The sequence below is a fragment of the Lithobates pipiens genome, unplaced genomic scaffold (genome assembly GCF_037356315.1).
Source record: "Lithobates pipiens isolate NorthernLeopardFrog02 unplaced genomic scaffold, aLitPip1_a1.2 Scaffold_10, whole genome shotgun sequence".
Lineage (NCBI taxonomy): Eukaryota > Metazoa > Chordata > Amphibia > Anura > Ranidae > Lithobates > Lithobates pipiens.
The window spans coordinates 33,424,578-33,451,212 of NW_027507686.1; the positions used below are offsets into that span (position 1 = coordinate 33,424,578).

The window sequence follows — 26,635 nt, forward strand, 5'->3', positions numbered from 1 at the left end:
TGTGAGGGGCTGAGTCAGTCATTCCTGCAGAGCATCGCACCGCAACAAATTAAAGAACATCACACTTCATCATATATAGATGCAGAGCATTGCACCGCATCACAACAACTTACAGAACATCATAGCTCATCATATATAGATACAGAGCATTGCATCACAACAAATTACAGAACATCACACTTCATCATATATAGCCACAAAGCATTATGCCTCATCATATATAGCTGCAGATCATTACACCTCATCATATATAGCTGCAGAGAATTGCATCACAACAAATTACAGAACATCACACTTCAATCATATATAGATGCAGAGCATCGCACCACATCCCACGTTATATATATATATATATAGCTGCAGAGCATTACACCTCATCATATACTGTAGATGAAGAACATCACACACTATATATATATACATATATATACATATATATATATATATATATATATATATATATATATATATATATATATATACACACACACACATACATACATATACATACACACACATACAGTATCTCATAAAAGTGAGTACACCCCTCACATTTTTGTAAATTATTTATTATATATTTTCATGTGACAACACTGAAGAAATTATACTTTGCTACAATGTAAAGTAGTGAGTGTACAGCTTGTATAACAGTGTAAATTTGCTGTCCCCTCAAAATAACTCAACACACAGCCATTAATGTCTAAACCGCTGGCAACAAAAGTGAGTACACCCCTAACCTCCATCCTCTAGATAGGACGCTGAGCACGTGCACTCAACTTCTTCTGTTGAACTTCCAGTGACCAGTATGAGAGAAGTGAGACCCTTTTCACACTGCTGGCGTTTTTAAGGGGCATCAGCGCTAAAAATAACGCCTGCGTAGCGCTTGAATAAAGCGGCTCCATTCACTCCAGTGTGAAAGCCCGAGGGCTTTCACGCTGGAGCGGTGTGCTGGTAGGGCGTCACAAAAAGTCCTGCCAGCAGCTTCTTTGGAGTGGTGAACTGACCGCTCCTCCACCGCTGCTCCCCATTGAAATCAATGGGGCAGTGCTGCGATATCGGCGGTGTTTTGAAAGGCGGATGTAACCCCTTTTGGGGGGGGGGGGGTCAAAACCGCCATGCTAGCAGCTGAATAGAACTGCTAAAACAATAGTAAAGTGGTGCTACAAATAGTGCCGCTTTACCGCTGACGCCAGTGGCGGCTTGGTGTGAAAGGGGTCTGAGAGCGATAACACCAAATTTAACACACCTGCTCCCCATTCACACTTGAGCCCTTGGAACACTAATGAGTCAAATGACACCGGGGAGGGAAAATGGCTAATTGGGCCCAATTTGGACATTTTCATTTAGGGGTGTACTCACTTTTGTTGCCAGCAGTTTGGACATTAATGGCTGTGTGTTGTTATTTTGAGGGGACAGCAAATGTACACTGTTATACAAGCTGTACACTCACTACTTTACATTGTAGCAAAGTATAATTTCTTCAGTGTTGTCACATGAAAAGATATAATAAAATATTTACAAAAATGTGAGGGGTGTACTCACTTTTGTGAGATACTGTATATATACACAGACACAGTATACACAGTACATACAGTATAGGCAGAGCATCACAACGTATATAAAGCTGCAGGGAATTAAACCTTATTTATATATATATATATAAATAGGATGTAATGTTCGGTGGATATATATACATATATATATATATATATATATATATATATATCCACCGAACATTACATCCTATTATATATATATATATATATATATATATATATATATATATATATATATATACAGAGAAGCACACTTTATATAAACACGCAGAGCATTTCTCCTCATCAGAATTATTTGGTGAAGTGTGATGATCTGCATGCATATATAAGGTATGATGCTCATTATGTATATACCTGCAGAGCATTACAGCTTATGATATATATCTGAAGGGTATCACAACTTATATAGAGGGTAGGTGACAAGGTGTGGTGCTCTGGATATATATATATATTTTTATTTTTGGAGTATGGATTAAAGGTTTAGCTCTGTAAAATTCTTTATAATAGATAATTATACCCCCCCCCCCCCCCCCATATCACATACAGTACACCTGAGCATAACAGCTCAACAGATAAAGACTTCAGAACATCACCAGATACATATTACACATTACTGGGTGAAAATGCTTTATGAAAATAATTGAGAATTGTGGGCCCCTGTAGAGGGGAAGAGGTCATGTTGGGAGTTGTAGTTCTTCTATGGAGAGGGGAGGAGGTCATGTTGGGAGTTGTAGTTCTTCTAAGGAGAGGGGAGGAGGTCATGTTGGGAGTTGTAGTTCCTCTATGGAGAGGGGAGGAGGTCATCTTGGGAGTTGTAGTTCCTCTGTGGAGAGGGGAGGAGGTCATGTTGGGAGTTGTAGTTTCTCTGTGGAGAGGGGAGGAGGTCATGTTGGGAGTTGTAGTTTCTCTGTGGAGAGGGGAGGAGGTCTTGTTGGGAGTTGTAGTTCTTCTATGGAGATGGGAGAAGGTCATGTTGGGAGTTGTAGTTTCTCTGTGGAGAGGGGAGCAGGTCATATTGGGAGTTGTAGTTCTTCTATGGAGGGGGAGGAGGTCATGTTGGGAGTTGTAGTTCCTCTGTGGAGAGGGGAGGAGGTCATGTTGGGAGTTGTATTTCCCCTGTGGAGAGGGGAGGAGGTCATGTTGGGAGTTGTAGTTCCTCTGTGGAGAGGGGAGGAGGTCATGTTGGGAGTTGTAGTTTCTCTGTGGAGAGGGAAGGAGGTCATGTTGGGAGTTGTAGTTCTTCTATGGAGAGGGGAGGAGGTCATGTTGGGAGTTGTAGTTCCTCTATGGAGAGGGGAGGACGTCATGTTGGGAGTTGTAGTTCCTCTATGGAGAGGGGAGGAGGTCATGTTGGGAGTTGTAGTTTCTCTGTGGAGAGGGGAGGAGGTCATATTGGGAGTTGTAGTTCTTCTATGGAGGGAGAGGAGGTCATGTTGGGAGTTGTAGTTCCTCTGTGGAGAGGGGAGGAGGTCATGTTGGGAGTTGTAGTTCCTCTGTGGAGAGGGGAGGTGGTCATGTTGGGAGTTGTAGTTTCTCTGTGGAGAGGGGAGGAGGTCATGTTGGGAGTTGTCGTTCCTCTATGGAGAGGGGAGGAGGTCATGTTGGGAGTTGTAGTTCCTCTGTGGAGAGGGAAGGAGGTCATGTTGGGAGTTGTAGTTCCTCTGTGGAGAGGGGAGGAGGTCATGTTGGGAGTTGTAATTCCTCTGTGGAGAGGGAAGGAGGTCATGTTGGGAGTTATAGTTCCTCTGTGGAGAGGGGAGGAGGTCATGTTGGGAGTTGTAGTTCCTCTGTGGAGAAGGGAGGAGGTCATGTTGGGAGTTGTAGTTCCTCTGTGGAGAGGGGAGGACGTCATGTTGGGAGTTGTAGTTCCTCTGTGGAGAGGGGAGGAGGTCATGTTGGGAGTTGTAGTTCTTCTATGGAGAGGGGAGGAGGTCATGTTGGGAGTTGTAGTTCTTCTGTGGAGAGGGGAGGAGGTCATGTTGGGAGTTGTAGTTTCTCTGTGGAGAGGGGAGGAGGTCATGTTGGGAGTTGTAGTTCTTCTATGGAGATGGGAGAAGGTCATGTTGGGAGTTGTAGTTTCTCTGTGGAGAGGGGAGGAGGTCATGTTGGGAGTTGTAGTTCCTCTGTGGAGAGGGGAGGACGTCATGTTGGGAGTTGTAGTTCCTCTATGGAGAGGGGAGGAGGTCATGTTGGGAGTTGTCGTTCCTCTATGGAGAGGGGAGGAGGTCATGTTGGGAGTTGTCATTTTTCTATGGAGAGGGGAGGAGGTCATGTTGGGAGTTGTAGTTCTTCTATGGAGAGGGAAGGAGGTCATGTTGGGAGTTGTAGTTCCTCTGTGGAGAGGGGAGGAGGTCATGTTGGGAGTTGTAGTTCCTCTGTGGAGAAGGGAGGAGGTCATGTTGGGAGTTGTAGTTCCTCTGTGGAGAGGGGAAGACGTCATGTTGGGAGTTGTAGTTCCTCTGTGGAGAGGGGAGGAGGTCATGTTGGGAGTTGTAGTTCCTCTATGGAGAGAGGAGGTCATGTTGGGAGTTGTATTTCCTCTATGGAGAGGGGAGGAGGTCATGTTGGGAGTTGTAGTTCTTCTATGGAGAGGGGAGGAGGTCATGTTGGGAGTTGTAGTTCTTCTATAGAGAGGGGAGGAGGTCATGTTGGGAGTTGTAGTTTCTCTGTGGAGAGGGGAGGAGGTCATGTTGGGAGTTGTAGTTCTTCTATGGAGGGGGAGGAGGTCATGTTGGGAGTTGTAGTTTCTCTGTGGAGAGGGGAGGAGGTCATGTTGGGAGTTGTAGTTCCTCTGTGGAGAGGGGAGGTCATGTTGGGAGTTGTAGTTCCTCTATGGAGAGGGGAGGAGGTCATGTTGGGAGTTGTATTTCCCCTGTGGAGAGGGGAGGAGGTCATGTTGGGAGTTGTAGTTCCTCTGTGGAGAGGGGAGGAGGTCATGTTGGGAGTTGTAGTTTCTCTGTGGAGAGGGGAGGAGGTCATGTTGGGAGTTGTAGTTCCTCTATGGAGAGGGGAGGAGGTCATGTTGGGAGTTGTAGTTTCTCTGTGGGGAGGGGAGGAGGTCACATTGGGAGTTGTAGTTCTTCTATGGAGGGAGAGGAGGTCATGTTGGGAGTTGTAGTTCCTCTGTGGAGAGGGGAGGAGGTCATGTTGGGAGTTGTAGTTTCTCTGTGGAGAGGGGAGGAGGTCATGTTGGGAGTTGTAGTTCTTCTATGGAGAGGGGAGGAGGTCATGTTGGGAGTTGTAGTTCCTCTGTGGAGAGGGAAGGAGGTCATGTTGGGAGTTGTAGTTCCTCTGTGGAGAGGGGAGGAGGTCATGTTGGGAGTTGTAGTTCCTCTGTGGAGAGGGGAGGAGGTCATGTTGGGAGTTGTAGTTCCTCTGTGGAGAGGGGAGGACGTCATGTTGGGAGTTGTAGTTCCTCTATGGAGAGGGGAGGACGTCATGTTGGGAGTTGTAGTTCTTCTATGGAGAGGGGAGGAGGTCATGTTGGGAGTTGTAGTTCCTCTATGGAGAGAGGAGGTCATGTTGGGAGTTGTATTTCCTCTATGGAGAGGGGAGGAGGTCATGTTGTGAGTTGTAGTTCTTCTATGGAGAGGGGAGGAGGAAATGTTGGGAGTTGTAGTTCTTCTATGGAGAGGGGAGGAGGTCATGTTGGGAGTTGTAGTTCCTCTGTGGAGAGGGGAGGAGGTCATGTTGGGAGTTGTAGTTCTTCTATGGAGAGGGGAGGAGGTCATGTTGGGAGTTGTAGTTTCTCTGTGGAGAGGGGAGGAGGTCATGTTGGGAGTTGTAGTTCTTCTATGGAGAGGGGAGGAGGTCATGTTGGGAGTTGTAGTTTCTCTGTGGAGAGGGGAGGAGGTCATATTGGGAGTTGTAGTTCTTCTATGGAGGGGAGGAGGTCATGTTGGGAGTTGTAGTTCCTCTGTGGAGAGGGGAGGAGGTCATGTTGGGAGTTGTAGTTCCTCTGTGGAGAGGGGAGGAGGTCATGTTGGGAGTTGTAGTTTCTCTGTGGAGAGGGGAGGAGGTCATGTTGGGAGTTGTCGTTCCTCTATGGAGAGGGGAGGAGGTCATGTTGGGAGTTGTCATTTTTCTATGGAGAGGGGAGGAGGTCATGTTGGGAGTTGTAGTTCCTCTGTGGAGAGGGAAGGAGGTCATGTTGGGAGTTGTATTTCCTCTATGGAGAGGGGAGGAGGTCATGTTGGGAGTTGTAGTTCTTCTATGGAGAGGGGAGGAGGTCATGTTGGGAGTTGTAGTTCTTCTATAGAGAGGGGAGGAGGTCATGTTGGGAGTTGTAGTTCTTCTATGGAGAGGGGAGGAGGTCATGTTGGGAGTTGTAGTTCCTCTGTGGAGAGGGGAGGAGGTCTTGTTGGGAGTTGTAGTTCTTCTATGGAGAGGGGAGGAGGTCATGTTGGGAGTTGTAGTTCCTCTGTGGAGAGGGGAGGAGGTCATGTTGGGAGTTGTAGTTTCTCTGTGGAGAGGGGAGGAGGTCATGTTGGGAGTTGTAGTTCTTCTATGGAGAGGGGAGGAGGTCATGTTGGGAGTTGTAGTTCCTCTGTGGAGAGGGGAGGAGGTCATATTGGGAGTTGTAGTTTCTCTGTGGAGAGGGGAGGAGGTCATCTTGGGAGTTGTAGTTCCTCTGTGGAGAGGGGAGGAGGTCATGTTGGGAGTTGTAGTTTCTCTGTGGAGAGGAGAGGAGGTCATGTTGGGAGTTGTAGTTCCTCTATGGAGAGGGGAGGACGTCATGTTGGGAGTTGTAGTTCTTCTATGGAGAGGGGAGGAGGTCATGTTGGGAGTTGTAGTTCCTCTATGGAGAGGGGAGGAGGTCATGTTGGGAGTTGTAGTTCCTCTATGGAGAGAGGAGGTCATGTTGGGAGTTGTATTTCCTCTATGGAGAGGGGAGGAGGTCATGTTGGGAGTTGTAGTTCTTCTATGGAGAGGGGAGGAGGTCATGTTGGGAGTTGTAGTTCTTCTATGGAGAGGGGAGGAGGTCATGTTGGGAGTTGTAGTTCCTCTGTGGAGAGGGGAGGAGGTCATGTTGGGAGTTGTAGTTCTTCTATGGAGAGGGGAGGAGGTCATGTTGGGAGTTGTAGTTTCTCTGTGGAGAGGGGAGGAGGTCATGTTGGGAGTTGTAGTTCTTCTATGGAGAGGGGAGGAGGTCATGTTGGGAGTTGTAGTTTCTCTGTGGAGAGGGGAGGAGGTCATATTGGGAGTTGTAGTTCTTCTATGGAGGGGGAGGAGGTCATGTTGGGAGTTGTAGTTCCTCTGTGGAGAAGGGAGGAGGTCATGTTGGGAGTTGTAGTTCCTCTGTGGAGAGGGGAGGAGGTCATGTTGGGAGTTGTAGTTTCTCTGTGGAGAGGGGAGGAGGTCATGTTGGGAGTTGTCGTTCCTCTATGGAGAGGGGAGGAGGTCATGTTGGGAGTTGTCATTTTTCTATGGAGAGGGGAGGAGGTCATGTTGGGAGTTGTCATTTTTCTATGGAGAGGGGAGGAGGTCATGTTGGGAGTTGTAGTTCCTCTGTGGAGAGGAAAGGAGGTCATGTTGGGAGTTGTAGTTCCTCTGTGGAGAGGGGAGGAGGTCATGTTGGGAGTTGTAGTTCCTCTGTGGAGAGGGGAGGAGGTCATGTTGGGAGTTGTAGTTCCTCTGTGGAGAGGGGAGGACGTCATGTTGGGAGTTGTAGTTCCTCTATGGAGAGGGGAGGAGGTCATGTTGGGAGTTGTAGTTCTTCTATGGAGAGGGGAGGAGGTCATGTTGGGAGTTGTAGTTCCTCTATGGAGAGAGGAGGTCATGTTGGGAGTTGTTTTTCCTCTATGGAGAGGGGAGGAGGTCATGTTGGGAGTTGTAGTTCTTATATGGAGAGAGGAGGTCATGTTGGGAGTTGTTTTTCCTCTATGGAGAGGGAAGGAGGTCATGTTGGGAGTTGTAGTTTCTCTGTGGAGAGGGGAGGAGGTCATGTTGGGAGTTGTAGTTCTTCTGTGGAGAGGGGAGGAGGTCATCTTGGGAGTTGTAGTTCCTCTGTGGAGAGGGGAGGAGGTCATGTTGGGAGTTGTAGTTTCTCTGTGGAGAGGAGAGGAGGTCATGTTGGGAGTTGTAGTTTCTCTGTGGAGAGGGGAGGAGGTCATGTTGGGAGTTGTAGTTCTTCTATGGAGGGGGAGGAGGTCATGTTGGGAGTTGTAGTTCCTCTGTGGAGAGGGGAGGAGGTCATGTTGGGAGTTGTAGTTCCTCTGTGGAGAGGGGAGGTCATGTTGGGAGTTGTAGTTCCTCTATGGAGAGGGGAGGAGGTCATGTTGGGAGTTGTATTTCCCCTGTGGAGAGGGGAGGAGGTCATGTTGGGAGTTGTAGTTCCTCTGTGGAGAGGGGAGGAGGTCATGTTGGGAGTTGTAGTTTCTCTGTGGAGAGGGAAGGAGGTCATGTTGGGAGTTGTAGTTCTTCTATGGAGAGGGGAGGAGGTCATGTTGGGAGTTGTAGTTCCTCTATGGAGAGGGGAGGAGGTCATGTTGGGAGTTGTAGTTTCTCTGTGGGGAGGGGAGGAGGTCACATTGGGAGTTGTAGTTCTTCTATGGAGGGAGAGGAGGTCATGTTGGGAGTTGTAGTTCCTCTGTGGAGAGGGGAGGAGGTCATGTTGGGAGTTGTAGTTTCTCTGTGGAGAGGGGAGGAGGTCATGTTGGGAGTTGTAGTTCTTCTATGGAGAGGGGAGGAGGTCATGTTGGGAGTTGTAGTTCCTCTGTGGAGAGGGAAGGAGGTCATGTTGGGAGTTGTAGTTCCTCTGTGGAGAGGGGAGGAGGTCATGTTGGGAGTTGTAGTTCCTCTGTGGAGAGGGGAGGAGGTCATGTTGGGAGTTGTAGTTCTTCTATGGAGAGGGGAGGAGGTCATGTTGGGAGTTGTCGTTCCTCTGTGGAGAGGGGAGGAGGTCATGTTGGGAGTTGTAGTTTCTCTGTGGAGAGGGGAGGAGGTCATGTTGGGAGTTGTCGTTCCTCTGTGGAGAGGGGAGGAGGTCATGTTGGGAGTTGTAGTTTCTCTGTGGAGAGGGGAGGAGGTCATGTTGGGAGTTGTAGTTTCTCTGTGGAGAGGGGAGGAGGTCATGTTGGGAGTTGTCGTTCCTCTGTGGAGAGGGGAGGAGGTCATGTTGGGAGTTGTAGTTTCTCTGTGGAGAGGGGAGGAGGTCATGTTGGGAGTTGTAGTTTCTCTGTGGAGAGGGGAGGAGGTCATGTTGGGAGTTGTCGTTCCTCTGTGGAGAGGGGAGGAGGTAGGGTTGCCACCTTTTCTTCAAGTCAAACCCGAACACTTTAGCGGCACACAGAATTATTATTATTATTTTTTATATAAACTATACATATATTTTGCTATTAAATAGCATTTCTAATCATATGAAGTTAATAACAAGAGTCCCGATTTACATCAGAGTCCACAGAGTTCTCCTTTTACATTTGAACTCGCAGAGTTCACTTTCCCTGTAAGGGGGGATTCTGCAGACTCTGATGTAAGGGAGAACTCTGGGGACTCTGACATGAGGGATGCTCTGGGAACCCTGATCTAAGGGGGAACACTGAGAACTCTGATGTACGGAGAGGACTCTGATGTAAGGGGGAATACTGTGGCTTTGGTGTAAAGGAGAACTCTGATGTAAGAAGTGCTCTGGGAACCCTGTTTTACCTTAGTGTACTCACTCAGAGGCAGGAGAGAGAAGGTGGGAGACTTCAGTCACAAACAGGGATGGATGGGGAGTTCATTTACCCCTTGGCAGTCAGCACCTTTCATCCAGATGTCTATGAGGCTGCTGGACTTCAAATTTCCAGCCCCCACTTTCCTTTTCCGAGGCACATCCCTGGGGACTGGAGTGTGGACAGAGGGGTAGGGGCGGGAGGAAGAGGTGCAGATCAAGCCCTCGCTCCTCTCCCATCTGTACGTGTATTTGGGGGGATTGTTAATATTGGCTTTGGGTGGTGTGAAAGAGAGTGTAACAGACACTCTCAGCTTAGACAACTGCAGCTAGCAACCCTTCTGGGAAGCCATAGTCCAGTCTGAATAATGTGTCCGGGTTTCAGGCAGGCTGAAACCTGGACGCATGATGCCAAACCCGAACTGTCCGGGTGAATCCTGGACAGGTGGCAACCCTAGGAGGAGGTCATGTTGGGAGTTGTAGTTTCTCTGTGGAGAGGGGAGGAGGTCATGTTGGGAGTTGTAGTTTCTCTGTGGAGAGGGGAGGAGGTCATGTTGGGAGTTGTAGTTTCTCTGTGGAGAGGGGAGGAGGTCATGTTGGGAGTTGTAGTTTCTCTGTGGAGAGGGGAGGAGGTCATGTTGGGAGTTGTAGTTTCTCTGTGGAGAGGGGAGGAGGTCATGTTGGGAGTTGTCGTTCCTCTGTGGAGAGGGGAGGAGGTCATGTTGGGAGTTGTAGTTCCTCTGTGGAGAGGGGAGGAGGTCATGTTGGGAGTTGTAGTTCTTCTATGGAGAGGGGAGGAGGTCATGTTGGGAGTTGTCGTTCCTCTGTGGAGAGGGGAGGAGGTCATGTTGGGAGTTGTAGTTCCTCTGTGGAGAGGGGAGGAGGTCATGTTGGGAGTTGTAGTTCTTCTATGGAGAGGGGAGGAGGTCATGTTGGGAGTTGTAGTTCCTCTGTGGAGAGGGAAGAAGGTCATGTTGGGAGTTGTAGTTCCTCTGTGGAGAGGGAAGAAGGTCATGTTGGGAGTTGTAGTTCTTCTGGTGGGGAAGGGGGCGGAGCCATAGCAGCAGTTTCCAGCCTCTCTCACACTCCTGCCAGTGTCTGCTTGCTCGCCCCGTCCCTTTCCCCGCCCCCCGATCATCTGACCCGCCTTGCTTTTAGTTGCATCAGCCGCAGCCTCGTTCCCGGGGAGTGACAGCCGGTTCAGGCAATTAGAAGCGGGAGCCGGCGCACGGCATCCAATCGGCGAGAGGGGCGGGGTCTGAGGTGTCAGGGCCGCTCAGTGAGCAGACAACGTGTAAGGGAAAGAACCCGCACCGGGGCAGGTGAGAGGGGGCAATACACAGACAGGGGGGCAAACAGAGGGAGGAGATGAATGGCCGCTGTCACCTTGCAGTAGAAAGAACTTACTCCTGAGGGAGGGAGTCATTACCTCACCCCCCCCAAGTCAGTGTTATGTTGTGTGCTGGGGGAGGTTCTGTTCGGGGAGAGGGTTATGTGCGGGGGGGGGGGTGTTTTGTCGGGAGAGGGGTATGTGGGGGGGGGGGGGGGTGTTTTGTTGGGGGTCTGGGGGGGAGGGGTATGGGTAGGTTTGTTGGGGGAGGAGATGTATGTGGGGGATGGTGTGATTTTTGAGGGGGTATGGGGGGGGGATGGTGTGATCTGTGTGGTGTGGTGGGGGGATAACTGGAGGTAAGTCCTCACATATACTGTTCTCCATCTCAGGTCACCATGACGACACCACTGAGCGCCGCCGCCATCCGGGAGAAGTTCATTGACTTCTTCAAGCAGAATGCGCACACCTATGTGCACTCCTCGGCCGTCGTCCCCCTGGATGACCCCACCCTGCTCTTCGCCAACGCCGGCATGAACCAGGTACCATCTGCAGCACATAACATTGGGTGGGTGGCCGGCCAGAGGTATTCTCTAGTGCTGTGCACGTTGCAGGGGGGTCGGGATCCACACCGGACCCTCATTGGTTGAACAGGCTGCTCTATGCGCAATGAGGGGAAACGTACAAAACGCCCATTTGAAGAGACGCCGGTCCCCACTACAATCAGACATGAGCGGGGTCTTAATGTTCCAGCTCCACCCACATCCTCCTGTATATTGACTTTCCTATGGTCGGTGTTTGCATAGTAATGAGCATGCTCTCGGGTGGGAGTGTCTGGGGCTGCTGATTGGATGCCCTGAGCATTGCATTGTGGGACTGGGGCTGTACCGCTTACGCTGACAACACTGTTAGCTTAGTGCAGACTTTCTTAACCGAGTTGTGTCGCCCCGGATCATCGGGAGAAATGTCCGTCAATGACGATGTCACCAAGAAATTCAGTCTTATGGAATTCAGCTTTTTTCCAAGACTCAGCAGATGTGTTGGTGCCGGATGTACACTTGATTGTGCGCCCCCAGCGCAGTGATTGGGCTGTCACTGACCTCTCTTGGTCTCAGAGTAACCATTCATAACTGGTAAAATCAGCTTCTGATCACATGCCCCACCCATGCCTTCTTAACCCTATTTTATTATTGTTTTGTAACTGTATTGTCTCCCTTTTTATATATAAGTGCTGCGCAGACTGTTGGTTCAATATAAAGCCTGAATGATAATCACTGTGATAGCCAATCACAGTGGTCGTTACTGTTAAAGCCCACCCCTGTACTGATCCTCCATTGCCAAGAGAAAGAGACATTGTATCTATGGGAGAAGTCTGCCAACAATTTTTAAAGATGGACTAGTTACATCAGGGCTTAATTCAGGTCAATGATCGGACTGCTTCACACGGGCATCTGGGGAGCAATACAAGCGGGTAGTCAAGCTGCCGTTTTACTGCCCACCTGGACAAGGAGATGCTGCTGCTGCTCGGGGCTGTACACATGGCACAGCCATGAAGCTTTTGTTCCCAGCCGCAGCAAAGATGAGATGGCATTGGCAGGTGACACCACCACCACCAAGCGTAACCTATGCCAATGAATAGGGGCTGTGCTGCAACTTCCTGAAATACACAAGTTTTCAGCACTGTGGGTCGGCATTTTTGGGGTTAAAACAGGCAGTGAATAATGGGGGGGACATACCACGTCCTCACCACCTGTCAAATGTAGCGAATCATTTTTCAGTGGGGCGGCAATGATGAGCAAACATTTTGACAACAACACTGTGACAGTTCATAAAACTATTTTGCCCTGAGTATGGTGAGACAGTGGATTATGTTGCAATATTACCCCCCCCCACCCCTCAGCATGCAGTACCTAGCTGGTTCCCACACCTCAGTTCAGTGTGGGAACCAGCTATGTAGGATACGATGGATTTTGCCTTGTCTTGTGGTGAGACTGCGGCCTTAGAATGCCATGCCTGCCGTTAGTAAGAGGCTGTTCACACTGTGCTGTGACCAGCATTTTTCACCACTGGATAAACCACAATCTCCGCTAGGTTACATAGGAAACAATTGTTTTCTTTGTGCCCCATTTAGACGCTGGTGTGATGTGCAGTGGAATACGTGCTGCAGTGAGTTGAATGGCACCACATCACTGCAACTCACTATTCTGCTGTGCGGAGATGTGTACGGAATGTGTCTGAGACACTTCAAATAAAGAAGAAGAAAAGTAAAAACTCGCATTGAACCAATCCCCCCGCCGGAGCTCACAGCAGCCTGCACGGTAAAAAGTTGTATTTTATTGTGGTGGATGGTCTGAATCGGGCCTCAGGCTCCATTCACACCTAAGCATACTGCAGCAAAACCTGCTGCCCTGAGCTTTGTTTTTTTTTTTTTCATCTTTTTGTGTTTGTGTGTTTTGTGGTGCATTTTTGGAGTGGCACCATTCATTTGAATGAGCCTCCCTCCGCTACAAAGAAGCTCATGTACCAAATTTTGGCACTGAGCCAGGCTTGTGGTGTGTGTGTGTGTGTGTGTTTTTTTTTTTTTTTGTCACGTTTTTGGTGTTGTCGCTTAACAATGTCTGCAAAATTGCAGTGTTTGGGGCACCATTAAGAAATAATGGCATCGCAAACGTGTCCTGTGATTTGCCGCAATTCTGGAATCACGGGCAGAATCGCGAGCTTCTGCCCACAATTCCAGTGGGCTCAAGTGTGAATGGAGCCTAACAGTATCTTTACTGATAATAAAAAAAAAAAAAATGCATGTTCGGGTACAACAAATAACTCACACATTTGTGGTATCTGCATACAGCTCAGTTTTTTGTTATGAGTGATAGAGAATATATTTTACACATTTTAGTTACTGTATTTCTATCTCAGAGTGCCATGAGGCTTGAGTCATTTTGTGTGTATGAGATATATATATATATATATATATATATATATATATATATATATATATATATATATATATATATATATATATATATATATATATATATATATATATATTATACACATTTTTTTTTTGAATGGTGTGTGTCCAGCAGGGCTGTAGGATAACCAGCTGTGTATGTTGTATTTCTTGCTTATCTTCCTCAAATGCTGATTTATGTTTGGCTGTGGTTGTTTTAAAAGCCCTGCCCGCACTATGTCATATCTGCAGCCTCCATGACACAGCATTCCTCCCCTCCTTACTCAGCATTTTCCAGCACTCCGTCCATGTGCTGATTCTGAGCAGCTTCAAACCTTCGCTGCATCTGCAGATCCCCAGACCTTCCCCACCGATCTGGCTGCAGTATAATAATAGTTGCTATAGTTTACTGCACATGACCTCACCCCCCCCCCTCCATTCCCTGTAGGTTATTTGCTGATTTGAGAGCGGGGGGGGGGGGGGGGTAGTGTGTAAGGGATTGCAAATGAGGGATGGAGGCAGTGTCCAGAGGAATGCAACAACCAAAAATAACTCCTCAGAATCTGATTTCACTGACAACTGTGGTGATCAGATCTCGGGGTGAGGAATCCTTTACTGGTCACTGCTCCAGCCCCCCTCCTGGATTTGGGGTCCTTCCTTCCTCTCCCTCATTCCCCTGTTATGTGCACTTGAACTATTGTATTTAAGGGGGAAAAAAAAGAATCCATCATGGAGGACCGTCAGATCACACCTGAGCCATCATCTATTCTCTGATTGCTATGGTAGATTTTATTCACTAAAATCTCAAGCGTTGACATAAGATTATGACCTGTTGTGACCTGTCTTATTTCTGCAGAAGAGAATGCAGATCGCTGCTAGGGCACATAGAATAAAATGTTTTCTATGTGCCCCAGTCACACTGCAACACTGATGTGAGCTGCAGTGCAATGTCATGCTGTTATTTTCCAAATCACACAGGATGGCACTGCATATTGCACTCTGCAGTGCAACGCTCTGTGGACATCTGAATGAAGTGACACTACAAATAAAACCTAAAGTAAAGCATTTCAGTGCATTTCACAGCTCCCTTTTTAGCTGTCGCACTGAATTGGATCACGTTCCAGAGGGCAGTTGATGGGCAGCTGGGGATGACATGTTGTCTCCTTGCTGCCTGTTTTAAAGTGACACTAAAAGTAGTTTTTTTTTTTTTTATAACATCCATACTTGCCTCCCACTGTGCAGCTCGTTTTGCACAGAGTGGCCCCTGAACCTGGTGTTCTGGGGTCCCTCGTGGCTCTCTCAGCTCCTCCCCCGCATCAGATAACCCCCTACAAGTGCTCTGCTGGGGGGGGGGGGGGTTACCTTGTGGGCGCGTTTTGGGCGTCCATAGAGGCCAAATGCAGGACTTGGCCCGGCCCCCCCATGTCATTGGATTTGATTGACGGGAGCCAATGGCTGCTATCATTCTAGCCAATCAAGAGCCAAGAACCATGGGCAAAGAAAGAGAGAGAGCCTGGGGATGAGTTTGAGGTTCAGGAAAGTAAAACGGGGGGGCTGGTCACTGACAGGTGTTTTTTCACCTTAATGCATTAAGATAAAAACACGAACCTTTACAACCACTTTTTCTAAAATCTCTGGTGATCCTGCCATGAAGGTCTTTGTTTAGGCAATGCCTGAACGACAATGCTCTGTCCTTGTCTTCCAGCTCTGGTCTTGTGGTGTCACCCTGTCATGTGGGCTTCCGATTGAAACTACAAGTGGCCAGTTCAACACACGTTATACTTTACATCTGAGGGGGTCTTGTTCTGTTCAAAAACATTTTTTATTTTGTATTTACTTTTTTCATGCTTTTTAGATTTTTCTGTTTCAATCTCATCACCTTGAATTTTTATGTTTAACCATAGAGAAGTGATGTGTAAACTGGTGACTTGAGTTCCCCTTTCCTATTATGGTACAAGTCATTTCCCAGTTGGTCCCCTACCCTGTGCACACAGTTGCTTGAGAAATGCATTTTGGGACTTGTGTCAGATTTGAATATCTGTAGGAAGGCAATGAGTATCTTGACTCCTATGTGTGTTTTTTCTTTAACCCCTTCATGCCTAAGGGTAAAACAAATCTTAATACCTAAGCACAACTTTGGCATGTGTTAGTAAAACCATAACATGCTGTGCTTCCCCCAAAAATAAGATTTGCCCTGAAAATAAGATCTACTGTTATTTTTCAGGAGGGCTGCAATATTAGCCCTACCCTGAAAATGAGCCATAGTTTAAAATGCTTGTAAAGTCCTATAATCCTCTCCATTACAGTAGTGTATATAATGTACGGTGTGTTCTGTAATATAATTGTGCCAAACACCTTTGGCACAGTGCCGTTCGGTGCTGAGCTCACCTCCCGCTCCTCTCCGCCTCTTTTCCCAGCTATCAGCGGGACATCACAGGTAGGGGATTCTCCAAATATGCAACCCCATGGGGAAAAAAGCCCAGTCCAGTGGGGCTGCATATTAGGTCGTCGTGAAGGGGTTAAAGCACAATAAAGCTCCCTCCCAGGTTCATAAATTGGGACCCTCACATTGGCATTCTGAGGTGCTGCAGCATGGGTGATGTGATCATCGTTTTGGAGGTAGCAGTGTCACCGCCAGATTTGTTTTGACAGATGTTGGCGGTTTAGGCCTCGTTCACATGGGTGTACTATAGCATATGTCTGTGCAAGGCTGTATTTGCACACTTGTGGATGCACAGGTGATTGTGCATCCCCCTTTGTCAATTGGGCACGGACACAGCCACAGCTCCCAGTTTGACAGCCACGTAGATGCATGGCCCGGAACCCACACTCCCTGCATTTGGACCCATGCTGCTGTCAGATTGGGAGCACTGACTGTGTCCGTACAGCTGCTGCATGTCAGTTAACATGAATGGGACACCTGTGCATTTCCACATGGGCATACACTATATTATTGCTATGTAATTGAGACCTGGAGGTAAAAGTGGAGTTTTCTTGTGATCATGACATAAAAGCCAATCAGTTGTTTGATTTTGCTTTAGGAGAAAAGAGACAATTCAGTTTGACGCATAACGTCTACCCCTAACACATGAGGATCTTGCATGTCTTAGACAGCTGTGTCCCTCTCCTGTCTGTCTTGTAACATCCTCTCTTCTGCAGTTCAAGCCGATCTTCCTGAACACAATCGACCCGTCTCACCCCATGGCCAAACTGAACCGAGCAGCCAACACGCAGAAGTGTATCCGAGCTGGAGGGAAGCACAATGACCTGGACGATGTGGGGAAGGATGTCTACCATCACACTTTCTTCGAGATGTTGGGCTCTTGGTCCTTCGGTGACTATTTCAAGGTGAGGCTGTCTGCGACATGTGCGGGTAAGACATGGTCTGTCTTGTAGTAACACTTTACTGCCTCCTGCAGGAGCTGGCATGTAAAATGGCACTGGACCTTCTCACTAAAGAGTTCGGCATTGACATTGATCGTCTGTACGTCACTTATTTTGGGGGCAATGAGGCTGCCGGCCTTCAACCTGATCTGGAGTGTAAACAGATCTGGCTGAACCTGGGGTAAGATATCTCATTCATACATATATGTTGTGTTGTGCATGATAATTACTGACCAACATTTCCAGGGCTCTGTTAATGTATGATGTCTTCGTCCAGCCTACCCGAGGGGAGAATATTGCCAGGCAGCATGAAGGACAACTTCTGGGAAATGGGGGATACCGGCCCCTGTGGACCTTGTAGTGAGATGCACTTTGACCGCATCGGTGGCCGTGATGCAGCCCACTTGGTGAACATGGACGACCCCAATGTGCTGGAAATCTGGAATCTTGTGTTCATCCAATTTAACAGGTAAAACACAGGAGACTTAAAAGACCTCAGATTCGACTTGGGGAGCTCTCCCACCTCTAGGACATACTGGCAGGTCTTGTCCTTCCTAAGAATTCACCAAGGAGACATGAGCTGCAGGAAAGGGGCGAAATCAGTGCAGGGATAGTGAGGACTTGGAATGCTAATGAGCACAGCTGGTGTGCAGACCCAGGACCCCAGTACAGGGATGGTGGGCACAGCAGGAGTTCAGACCCAGAAACTCCACACACGGATGGTGGGCACCCCTTACAATCGGAGCAACAGGTGTACAGACCTGGAAACTCAGCGTAGAGATGGTGAGAACCACTCATATTGGGCACAGCAGGTACACAGACCTGGGAACTCTGCAAAAGGGTGATGGGAACCCCTCATAATAGGCAATTAATAGCCATTCTGCTGCCAATCATTGCCCAGACTGAAAATTCTTTAGCCTCCTTCACCCTTACAGTTTTGTAGGGTTTCTGGTCCCTCTTGGGTGATCTTGCCAAAGCCTATATCACTACAGGGCATGGTATATGGCTGGTTTATGTAACCACGTCTCTTAAGGGGGACCAGGCATGAGACACTTTTGGAAGTGTTTTGGCTGCTGAAGAGTTCTAGGCAATAGTGTTAGGAGGCCCTGTTCATGAGAGCTTACAATCTAAAAGCAAGGGGCAGGTGATGCAAAATAGAACTGTTAGGGATGGGAGAAAGTAAAAGCTCAGTTGTTAGGTGCAGAGAAGGGATTTGTTTTCATTGATCGCCTTTATAGGGGTAGGGAGTTCCAGAGGATAGGAGGGGCTCTGGAGAAGTCCTGGAAACAAACTTGGGAGGTGGTAATGAGGGAGCTAGAGAGCAGGAGTAATTGGGAGGTGTGAGTGAAATGGATCGTTTGTGTGATATTTTGAGATGAAGCTGGCGATGTAGCTTGGGGCTTAGTTGTGGATGACCTATGTTGGGGTTAGTACTTTGTTTTATTCAGTGGGGGTTCAGAAGCCTGTGGAGTGATTGGCAGAGTGGTGTGGTGGACCCTGAGCAGTTGGTGAAGTGGATGAGTCTGGCAACCCCATTCATGATAGACTGAAGGAGAGGGATAGCTTGTGTACAAGTCGGCCATGGAGGAGGGATTATGCAACAATCCTGGGACTGCAGAGTATTCACTCTTTTTACAGACTCTTTAATAAGCATCAGTCACTGTAACACTCTCCACCATCCACTAAACACAGATTTTGGTTTTGAGTGGACTGACACTTTTAATGTGATGGATTGCTCCTGAATCTTGGCACTTCATCATAGCTGAGTCTTGGCACGGTCACCTCCTTTGTTTAATAAGCTCAAGAGCAGGGAAAGAACCCTATTATTAAAGTCACAACTTAAAATTGTGAAGGAGTAGAACCAAAACCTCTTTTGACAAATGATCATGCTTTAATTTAACTTATTGGCATTGTTAGTGTGTCCCAATCTATCCAGTACTTTAAAAAAATGCAGAGTGCACTTCTCCAAAAAAGCTAGGTCAGTTTCCTCTTGGGAGACCTGGGTGGTTGATGTGACTTACATTAGGGGGCGCCTCTGTTAGCATCAATCTTGGAATGAGAAAGCCAGGAAAGTTCAAACGCTAACATCATGCAACGAGTCCCTGCCTGATGCATCTTCCTCTTAAACACATTCCATCCACAAACTTGGGCTAAATTGTAGAGGACACATAAACTTATTAGCGGTTGGGGTAATCGTTGCTTGTCTGTCCAGAACAATAAAGTTGCCAGTGTTTGGGACTTTCCGGCTTTTTGATGTATCAAGTGTCTTGCTTATACTCTTCCTCACTGTATACAATTTCTATATGATTGCACTGCCCTAAAATATACATTGCGGTAGTCACACACCAGGTGCCACCTATTCACCATCCGACTTTTGCAGGGAGAGTGATGGAAGCCTGAAACCCCTGCCCAAGAAGAGCATTGATACCGGCATGGGTCTGGAGAGACTGGTATCTGTACTGCAGAACAAAATGTCAAACTATGACACTGACCTCTTCGTTCCATACTTCGAGGCCATCCAGAAGGTATGTGTCTTGCACAGGCATGTCTGAAGATTAATTTGCATGTGTCCCACCATAAGCCTACGTTCACACCGGGCAAATTTGACATGCAATTTTACACGTCAAATATCATGCTAAATCAGTGCCTATTGCCAGTAATGGCACCGTCTGAATCTTTTTGGGTGGATTCCCAAAAGTATTTTCTGTACTATTGGTGACTTAGGGATATATATAAAAAAATATATATATTTTTATTTTAATAAACGTCTGTGCATGAACCCACACTGATGTCTGTCAAATTTGCCCTGTAGTCTGACTGAAATGCTGGTTTGAAATCCTTATAGTTCAGCTGAACTTTGCATGATTTCAAACCCCGCCCTCTGTGTGAACGTGGGCTAAAAGTGTATGGGAGATATTGATGTAAAAATTATGAGTCCTTCTGCCAGATGCCAGAACATGCCACACTGCACCATTATCCAGGCAACACTTCATTTCTGTATCATAATGGCTTTCAGTGATGGTAGCCTGGCACTAGTAACATTCCAGACATTTTTTAGCAAAATCTGCCCTAAAGCCCCATCGGACTGACCCTACCTAACCCCTTGTTTGCATCACTTGCATGATGTAATCAATATCTTGTCATCGCAGGGCACTGGAGCCCGTCCTTACTCTGGAAAGGTGGGTGCTGAGGATGAAGATGGCATTGACATGGCATATAGAGTGCTTGCTGACCATGCCAGAACAATCACTGTGGCACTGGCTGATGGTGGACGACCTGACAACACTGGGCGCGGGTAAGAGTCCTGGTTATAGGATATCAGTCTGTAGACCTACTTAACAAGGTAACTTTTTAGTTTATCATTATCGGAGCTTATTACATTTTCATTTTTTATTTTTTTTTCTCTGTAGTTATGTCCTGCGTCGTATCCTCCGCCGAGCTGTCCGCTACGCTCATGAAAAACTTAACGCTTCTAAAGGATTCTTTGCTACTCTGGTTGATGTGGTCGTCGAATCGCTGGTAAGTGACGCCATGCACAGTTTCTATAAATTATCAGATGACTGTCTGGAATGTCAGGATAAGGAGAGGAAACGGAAACCAGAATTTCATGAATACAGGCTGACCGGTAAAAAGTTATTCTTGTATTTTGGTTCTTGTTACAATGATCTTGTATGGAAACGTGTTGGTCATATTGTATTCAGACCTAAATTATATCGCTCATTTTCTGTCTGGTACCATTCTCCAGTAGTGCTGTGTATGCTCTGCTTTCACACTCTGTTCTTTTATAGGGAAACGCTTTCCCTGAGCTCAGGAAAGACCCTGATATGGTGAAGGATATCGTCAATGAGGAGGAGACGCAGTTCCTGAAAACCCTCACCAGAGGCCGCCGTATCCTGGACAGGAAGATCCAGAGTTTGGCAGAGAATAAGATCATCCCAGGTAAGGGGACCCTTCTACCTCCTTCATTGAAGATGGGGTGAGGGAATCACAAGGGATTACACTTTAGAAATTTAGCAGCTTGCAGAATGGTAGATATCCAAAAACTACAAGTACCAGCATGCACTGGCAGCCATATGTTGGCCTATTGTTTCTCCACTTGTCCATTCTACATTTAATATTAGTGGTGCCCCTGGAGTATAGCATTCAATTCCAGACAGCAATACTATTTTGAGGTTGTACTGTCTCCGGGCTTTCTCTGTGTTCATTTGTATCCTGCAGAGGCTGTGCTTTCCTGCCACTAGCCATCCAAAGACAAACACTGGAGGGGCGTTAGAGTGCAGTCTACTCTGTGATGTGCTGTACAGAGAACACTGTTTGTCAGAGCTATATAAATTTATAATAATGATAGTGTGTGACTGTAGGGAGACAGAGTGTAAGCTCCTGTGGTGCAGAGTTTGCTGCAAATTGTTCAGTGTTCTCTGTACAGCACTGGTGTGTCAGTGCTGTAGGAATTGCTAAAATTATTACACTTCTTTTTTTTTTTTTTTTTTTTTTTCTGTCCACTCACTAGGTGACACAGCATGGCTGCTGTATGACACGTATGGTTTTCCAGTGGATCTGACAGGTCTAATAGCAGAAGAGCGTGGTCTGAAGGTGGATATGGAGGGCTTTGAAGATGAGCGGAAAGCTGCTCAGGTAGACCATATACTATACTATGTTTGTTATGCATGTTCCATAAACAGTTTTTTTTTTTTTTTTTTTTTCCCCTCCCCTGTAATGCTGTGATAAGTTAATCAAACTCCCCCTCCCATATGTGGGTCTTATTGTAGCACCTCCCTATCTCTGGGACTTGACGCTGCAGTATTGACCTGACCTCACTGTTGCATTTTATTGGCCATTCATGTATGTTGCCTTTTTCTCTAATTTGTATTCTTCGACCTCTTTTCTTGTCCTGTTTCAGCTGAAATCTCAGGGGAAGGGGGCTGGAGATGAGGACTTTCTGATGCTTGATATTTATGCCATTGAGGAGCTGCGTTCCCAGGGCCTGGCGCCCACGGACGATTCCCCAAAATACAACTACAAATCTAATTCTGAGGGTGTCTACGGTAAGATGCGTGTCTGGTGCTCTAGTGGCATCTTCTTGGTGGGAGGGTTCCATGTCTATTCTCAACCTTTTCAACTCTAGGAGCCTTCAAAATTTTCAGGTCTTGGGGAACCTTTGCTAAAATTCTTAGATCTACAGCTTCTGGTATAGTACATAAGCGTGATCAGTAAGTTGGTAATGGGTCAAGTGTGGAAGTGACCCCTTACAATGGTGGTGGCACCCCCTGCAAGATCCACATGTTTAGTGGTCAGTGTAGAATTGATCCCACTTCTCACATCGGTGGTCAGTGTCGGCAGGAGGTCTATCTTGCACTGCTCTCATGGGGCCCCTAGCAAACTCTGCAGAAAACTTGGCAGATAAAGCATAGTGTAGAATCTTTTGTGTGTGGAGGTGCATATAATCTGATGATATTATGTCCTCTCAGAGTTTGAAAGTGTGCTGGGCACAGTGAAGGCGATCCGCAGAGAGAAGACCTTTGTGGATGAGGTCAGCACAGGGCAGGAGTGTGGCATCGTCCTGGACAAGACTTGCTTCTATGCTGAACAAGGCGGACAGACTTTTGATGAGGGATATATGGTCCGAGAAGATGATACCAGTGATGATGTGAGTCCTGTATTAGTGTTCTGCCTGAAATTTCTTTAATGGACTGGGCTGATGTAACACCACTGAGCTTTTGATGGCTGCGATTTGTGTCTCTTACTTTGCTCTCCTATGTGAGTAGTTGAGGCCAGACTGGGATATGTACATCCCCATTGTCAACAGTCAGAATCTACACATCAAAATGTTGCGGCTGGAAAAGCGAAGTCTAAATTTATGTGCGGGCCAATGCTGTCTGATCTAATGTTCGACACTTTGATAAATGAGGCCCATTGTGTTGGATTGGCTTTTTTAAATAAAATATATACTCGCTCTATTTTTTTTTTTTTTTTTTTTTTTTTTATTTATTTATTTATTTATTAATTTTTTTTACATTCTTCTGCAGAAAACAGAGTTCACGGTCAGGAATACACAAGTACGAGGTGGTTATATTCTCCATATAGGGACTGTGTATGGAACCTTAAAAGTTGGGGATCGTGTACATCTCTACGTTGATGAGGTGAGTGCTGGCTTCTCCCTGAACCTTGTTGCTATAGGGTGAATCCTGTACCGATCAGTCACGTCACCCGTTTCCTCTATTCCTCAGCCAAGAAGACGCCCGATCATGAGCAACCATACAGCCACCCACATTCTGAACTTCGCCTTACGCTCTGTACTCGGAGAGGCTGACCAGAGGGGATCTCTAGTTGCCCCCGACAGGCTGAGATTCGATTTTACAGCTAAAGGGGCCATGACCACTCAGGAAATCCGTCAAGCTGAAGAGATTGCAGACAAACTGATCCAAGAGAACAAAGTGAGTGTGGCAATACCTCCCCTTGCGGCCCATGTAAAGAAGACCTTGGTCTTTGCAGTGCTTTACTCCCTCTACTGATAATACCTACGTTGACAGAACTTGGTTTATCTTATGTTGACTTTATTGTATCTTTTGTCTGTTGTATGGAAAAATTTTAGTAACTTTGAACCCACAGGCCATGACCTAGACAGGCAAAATGGAGTAACTGCTCAATAGGGTTTTTTGGGGTGCCTGAGCCACCTTGTCTCCCTATCCGTCACTGATCAATAACTGTTACATTATTTTCTGCAGACAGTCTATGCATTGGATTGCCCACTGGCAGCTGCTAAAGCCATTCAAGGTCTGCGTGCTGTGTTTGATGAGACCTATCCTGATCCTGTCCGTGTGGTGTCTGTGGGAATTCCTGTGGAGGACCTCCTGGCTGACCCCTCAAGTCCAGCTGGTTCGGTCACATCAGTGGAGTTCTGTGGAGGAACGTAAGTGGCTTATGGGTCAAGCTGCCCTAACTCGGGATGGGACATTTCCAATATTCCTCTCCAACATATGCACCATCAGTGGCTGGAAGTTTGGTTCTTTTAGTTATGCAAAAAAAGTTATGCAAAATTGTATCCCAACCACCAGTGTTATTTTTCCAGGCATCTCCAAAACTCTGGCCATGCTGGAACATTTGTCATTGTCACTGAAGAAGCCATTGCTAAAGGAATCCGCAGGATAGTGGCAGTTACTGGGGCTGAGGCACAGAAGGTGAGTTAGCACAGATCGCCATGGCAGTAAACAATACAACATAAGATCACACTGACTGTTATTATTCATCACAGGCTGTGCGCAGACAAGAGGCCCTGAAGGCTGAACTTAACCAGCTGGAGGCCAAGGTGAAGCAACAGACGTCGCCCAACAAGGATGTACAGAAGGAAATAGCAGATCTCAGTGAGGTATAATAGTCTCATGACCTGCATTTACACCCCCCCCCCCCCCCCCCCCAAATATCGGTACCCTCAGCCATTCTATCCTATCACCTCCCAGCCTCAATCTGCTGGAACCTTAACCCCCTCTGTGCTCATCTTCTTCTGGAACTCTCACCTCTCTCTTCTCCTGGCCCTCTGTCCTTACTCTCTTCTTCACACTCTGCTTCTGTTATCCTTCACCCTCTGTTGGGACTTTTGCTGTCTGTCCTCATCACCCTCTGTCCTTTCTCAGACTCTGGCCACTGCCGTCATCTCTCAGTGGCAGAAGGATGAGCTCCGGGAACATCTGAAAGCCTTGAAGAAAACTATGGATGACCTTGACCGTGCTGGCAAAGCCGATATCCAGAAACGGGTGAGGAAAATATGCAAACTAGGTTTTGGGTGTTTTTTGTGTAAGGCATGAAATAGCAGCAGTATTTCTACGACCATGTCTGGCAGTACAAGAAACCCAAGTAATACGTCTGGCATACAGTTCATGCACAACCTAGTAAGGAAACGGCTTGCTTCCTCAATGTTCCTTAAATATCTTTATTTGCCCTTCAGGTTTTGGAGAAGACAAAACAGCTGATAGAGCAGAACCCCAACCAACCGCTTCTCATCCTGGAGATGGAGAGCGGAGCATCCGCCAAGGTCAGTATTCTACTCCTTTTTGTTTATTGATGGACTTACTAGGGTATATCGGAGCACTGATTGTGTTCTCTCCTCTCAGGCACTAAATGAATCTCTGAAACTGTTGAAGTCTCAGTCTCCCAAGACTGCCGCCATAATATTCAGCGTGGATAGTGATGCTGGAAAAATCACCTGCCTCTGCCAGGTTCCTCAGGTAAGTGTCCACCTGGTGTGACCCTTTCCAGGGCTCCATCTTTAACATTTTTTTTTTTTTCATTGGCTTAAAGTGAAAGGAAAAGCAATAGGTCCACTCTAATGCAGACTTGCAGAGATTTATACTTGCATTTCTTTCTGTACTGCTTAGTACAACTGCTGGGGGTGCAAAGTATACATTGCCAGTTACAGCTCATATGGGCTTTGAGTTATCTTTCAGATTGCTCTGATTGTCCCAGTGCTGTTACATACCCCCCCCCCAGCCAGAAGTATTACCAGCAAGTTACTCTTCCAGCCTCCACCTAGAACTGAAATATTTTAGGGCAGACTGACCCTTACTTTTACTTGCCAGTAATTGAACATGAGACTAATCATTTTATTCATTGTACTTCATGCTTTTGAGTCTTTAATGTGATTGTCTGATCTGCAGGAAACCGCTGATAAAGGTCTGAAGGCCAACGAATGGGTGGCACAAGTGTCCGAACTAATAGGCGGGAAGGGAGGTGGAAAAGACACATCTGCCCAGGCCACGGGGAGGAATACCTCTTGTCTGTCTGAGGTGCTCAGACTGGCCGAAGACTTTGCCAAACTAAAGCTGGAATCCATGAAGAACTGAGTGATGTGTGACTTAACCCCATTCTGCCAGCGACAACAGGCAGGCTTCTTGTCATTCCGTCCGGGAGAAGCTGGGGAATCGGCATAGTGTTATGTCGCTGGCCATCCCGTGAATGTTTTCATCTAGTCCCATCTTCATCCCTCGCCGCCTGTCCCCTCCTCTCTAATTTGTCCAGACTAACACAACTATGTACGTTTCACTGGAGCACCTGGGACCTAGCTGCTAACTCTCCCTATGTGGTTCAAAATGGATTTCTAGTCATGGAAGGGTTAAGCATTGGGCTTGTCCACCCTTCTGTGTAACCTGTGTCTGCCCGTTTTAGCTACGGGGGATCAAGTCCCATAATGTTCACTACTCATAGCATGTAGTGCGTCGTTCATTGTTACAGAATTGTTTTACAGCCGAGGAAAATAAAAAGCTGCAGAGTTAAGATTTGACTTGTGTGCTGTTTGTATGGAGCTGTACTAAAAAAACAAAAAAACAAAGTGTTTGGCATAGCTTAGAGATATTACCATTAAAATCCATTTAGGGTGACAATCTAGGAATATTGACCATTTAATTTCCAGTTGGATGTCCTATGCCTCACCCAGTCAGATATACGCCAGTTTCATGATGCAAGAACTGTTATGGTATATGATTGTTATGGTATATGAGTGTTATATTGGTGGAGAGTCCATAAGGCATTTGCAATACAATTCTGGCAGTGTGGATTTAATTGGAAGTCTTGCACCAAATTTATGAAACCCCTGCAATTTTTTAATTGGCTGTATCGGATCAATTAATGAAGTCGGTGAGCTAATGGCTCATATTCTGCTAGATGGCTGAACAATATGAGGGTTGGAAGGTGCACAAATGTGTACAGGCACTAGGGAAGGAAAATAACTCTTGTAGTCCATAGTTACTTCCATCCTGAGCTGGAGTTGGGCC

General features: G+C 47.0%; 1 protein-coding gene across 1 annotated transcript; it reads left to right on the top strand.

Annotated features, from left to right (window-relative positions):
* Nucleotides 1-10,372: 10,372 nt before the first annotated feature.
* On the top strand, nucleotides 10,373-26,138 carry AARS1 (alanyl-tRNA synthetase 1). The gene is made up of 21 exons (XM_077453420.1): nucleotides 10,373-10,529; nucleotides 10,930-11,079; nucleotides 16,647-16,835; nucleotides 16,907-17,052; nucleotides 17,149-17,340; nucleotides 19,252-19,396; nucleotides 20,021-20,166; nucleotides 20,282-20,390; nucleotides 20,660-20,810; nucleotides 21,382-21,506; nucleotides 21,772-21,916; nucleotides 22,340-22,518; nucleotides 22,898-23,011; nucleotides 23,099-23,305; nucleotides 23,597-23,781; nucleotides 23,941-24,049; nucleotides 24,124-24,237; nucleotides 24,503-24,622; nucleotides 24,814-24,900; nucleotides 24,980-25,093; nucleotides 25,523-26,138. The coding sequence occupies exons 2-21, from the start codon at nucleotides 10,936-10,938 to the stop codon at nucleotides 25,706-25,708; spliced, it is 2,907 nt and encodes a 968-aa protein (XP_077309546.1). The 5' UTR covers nucleotides 10,373-10,529; nucleotides 10,930-10,935; the 3' UTR covers nucleotides 25,709-26,138.
* Nucleotides 26,139-26,635: the final 497 nt, after the last annotated feature.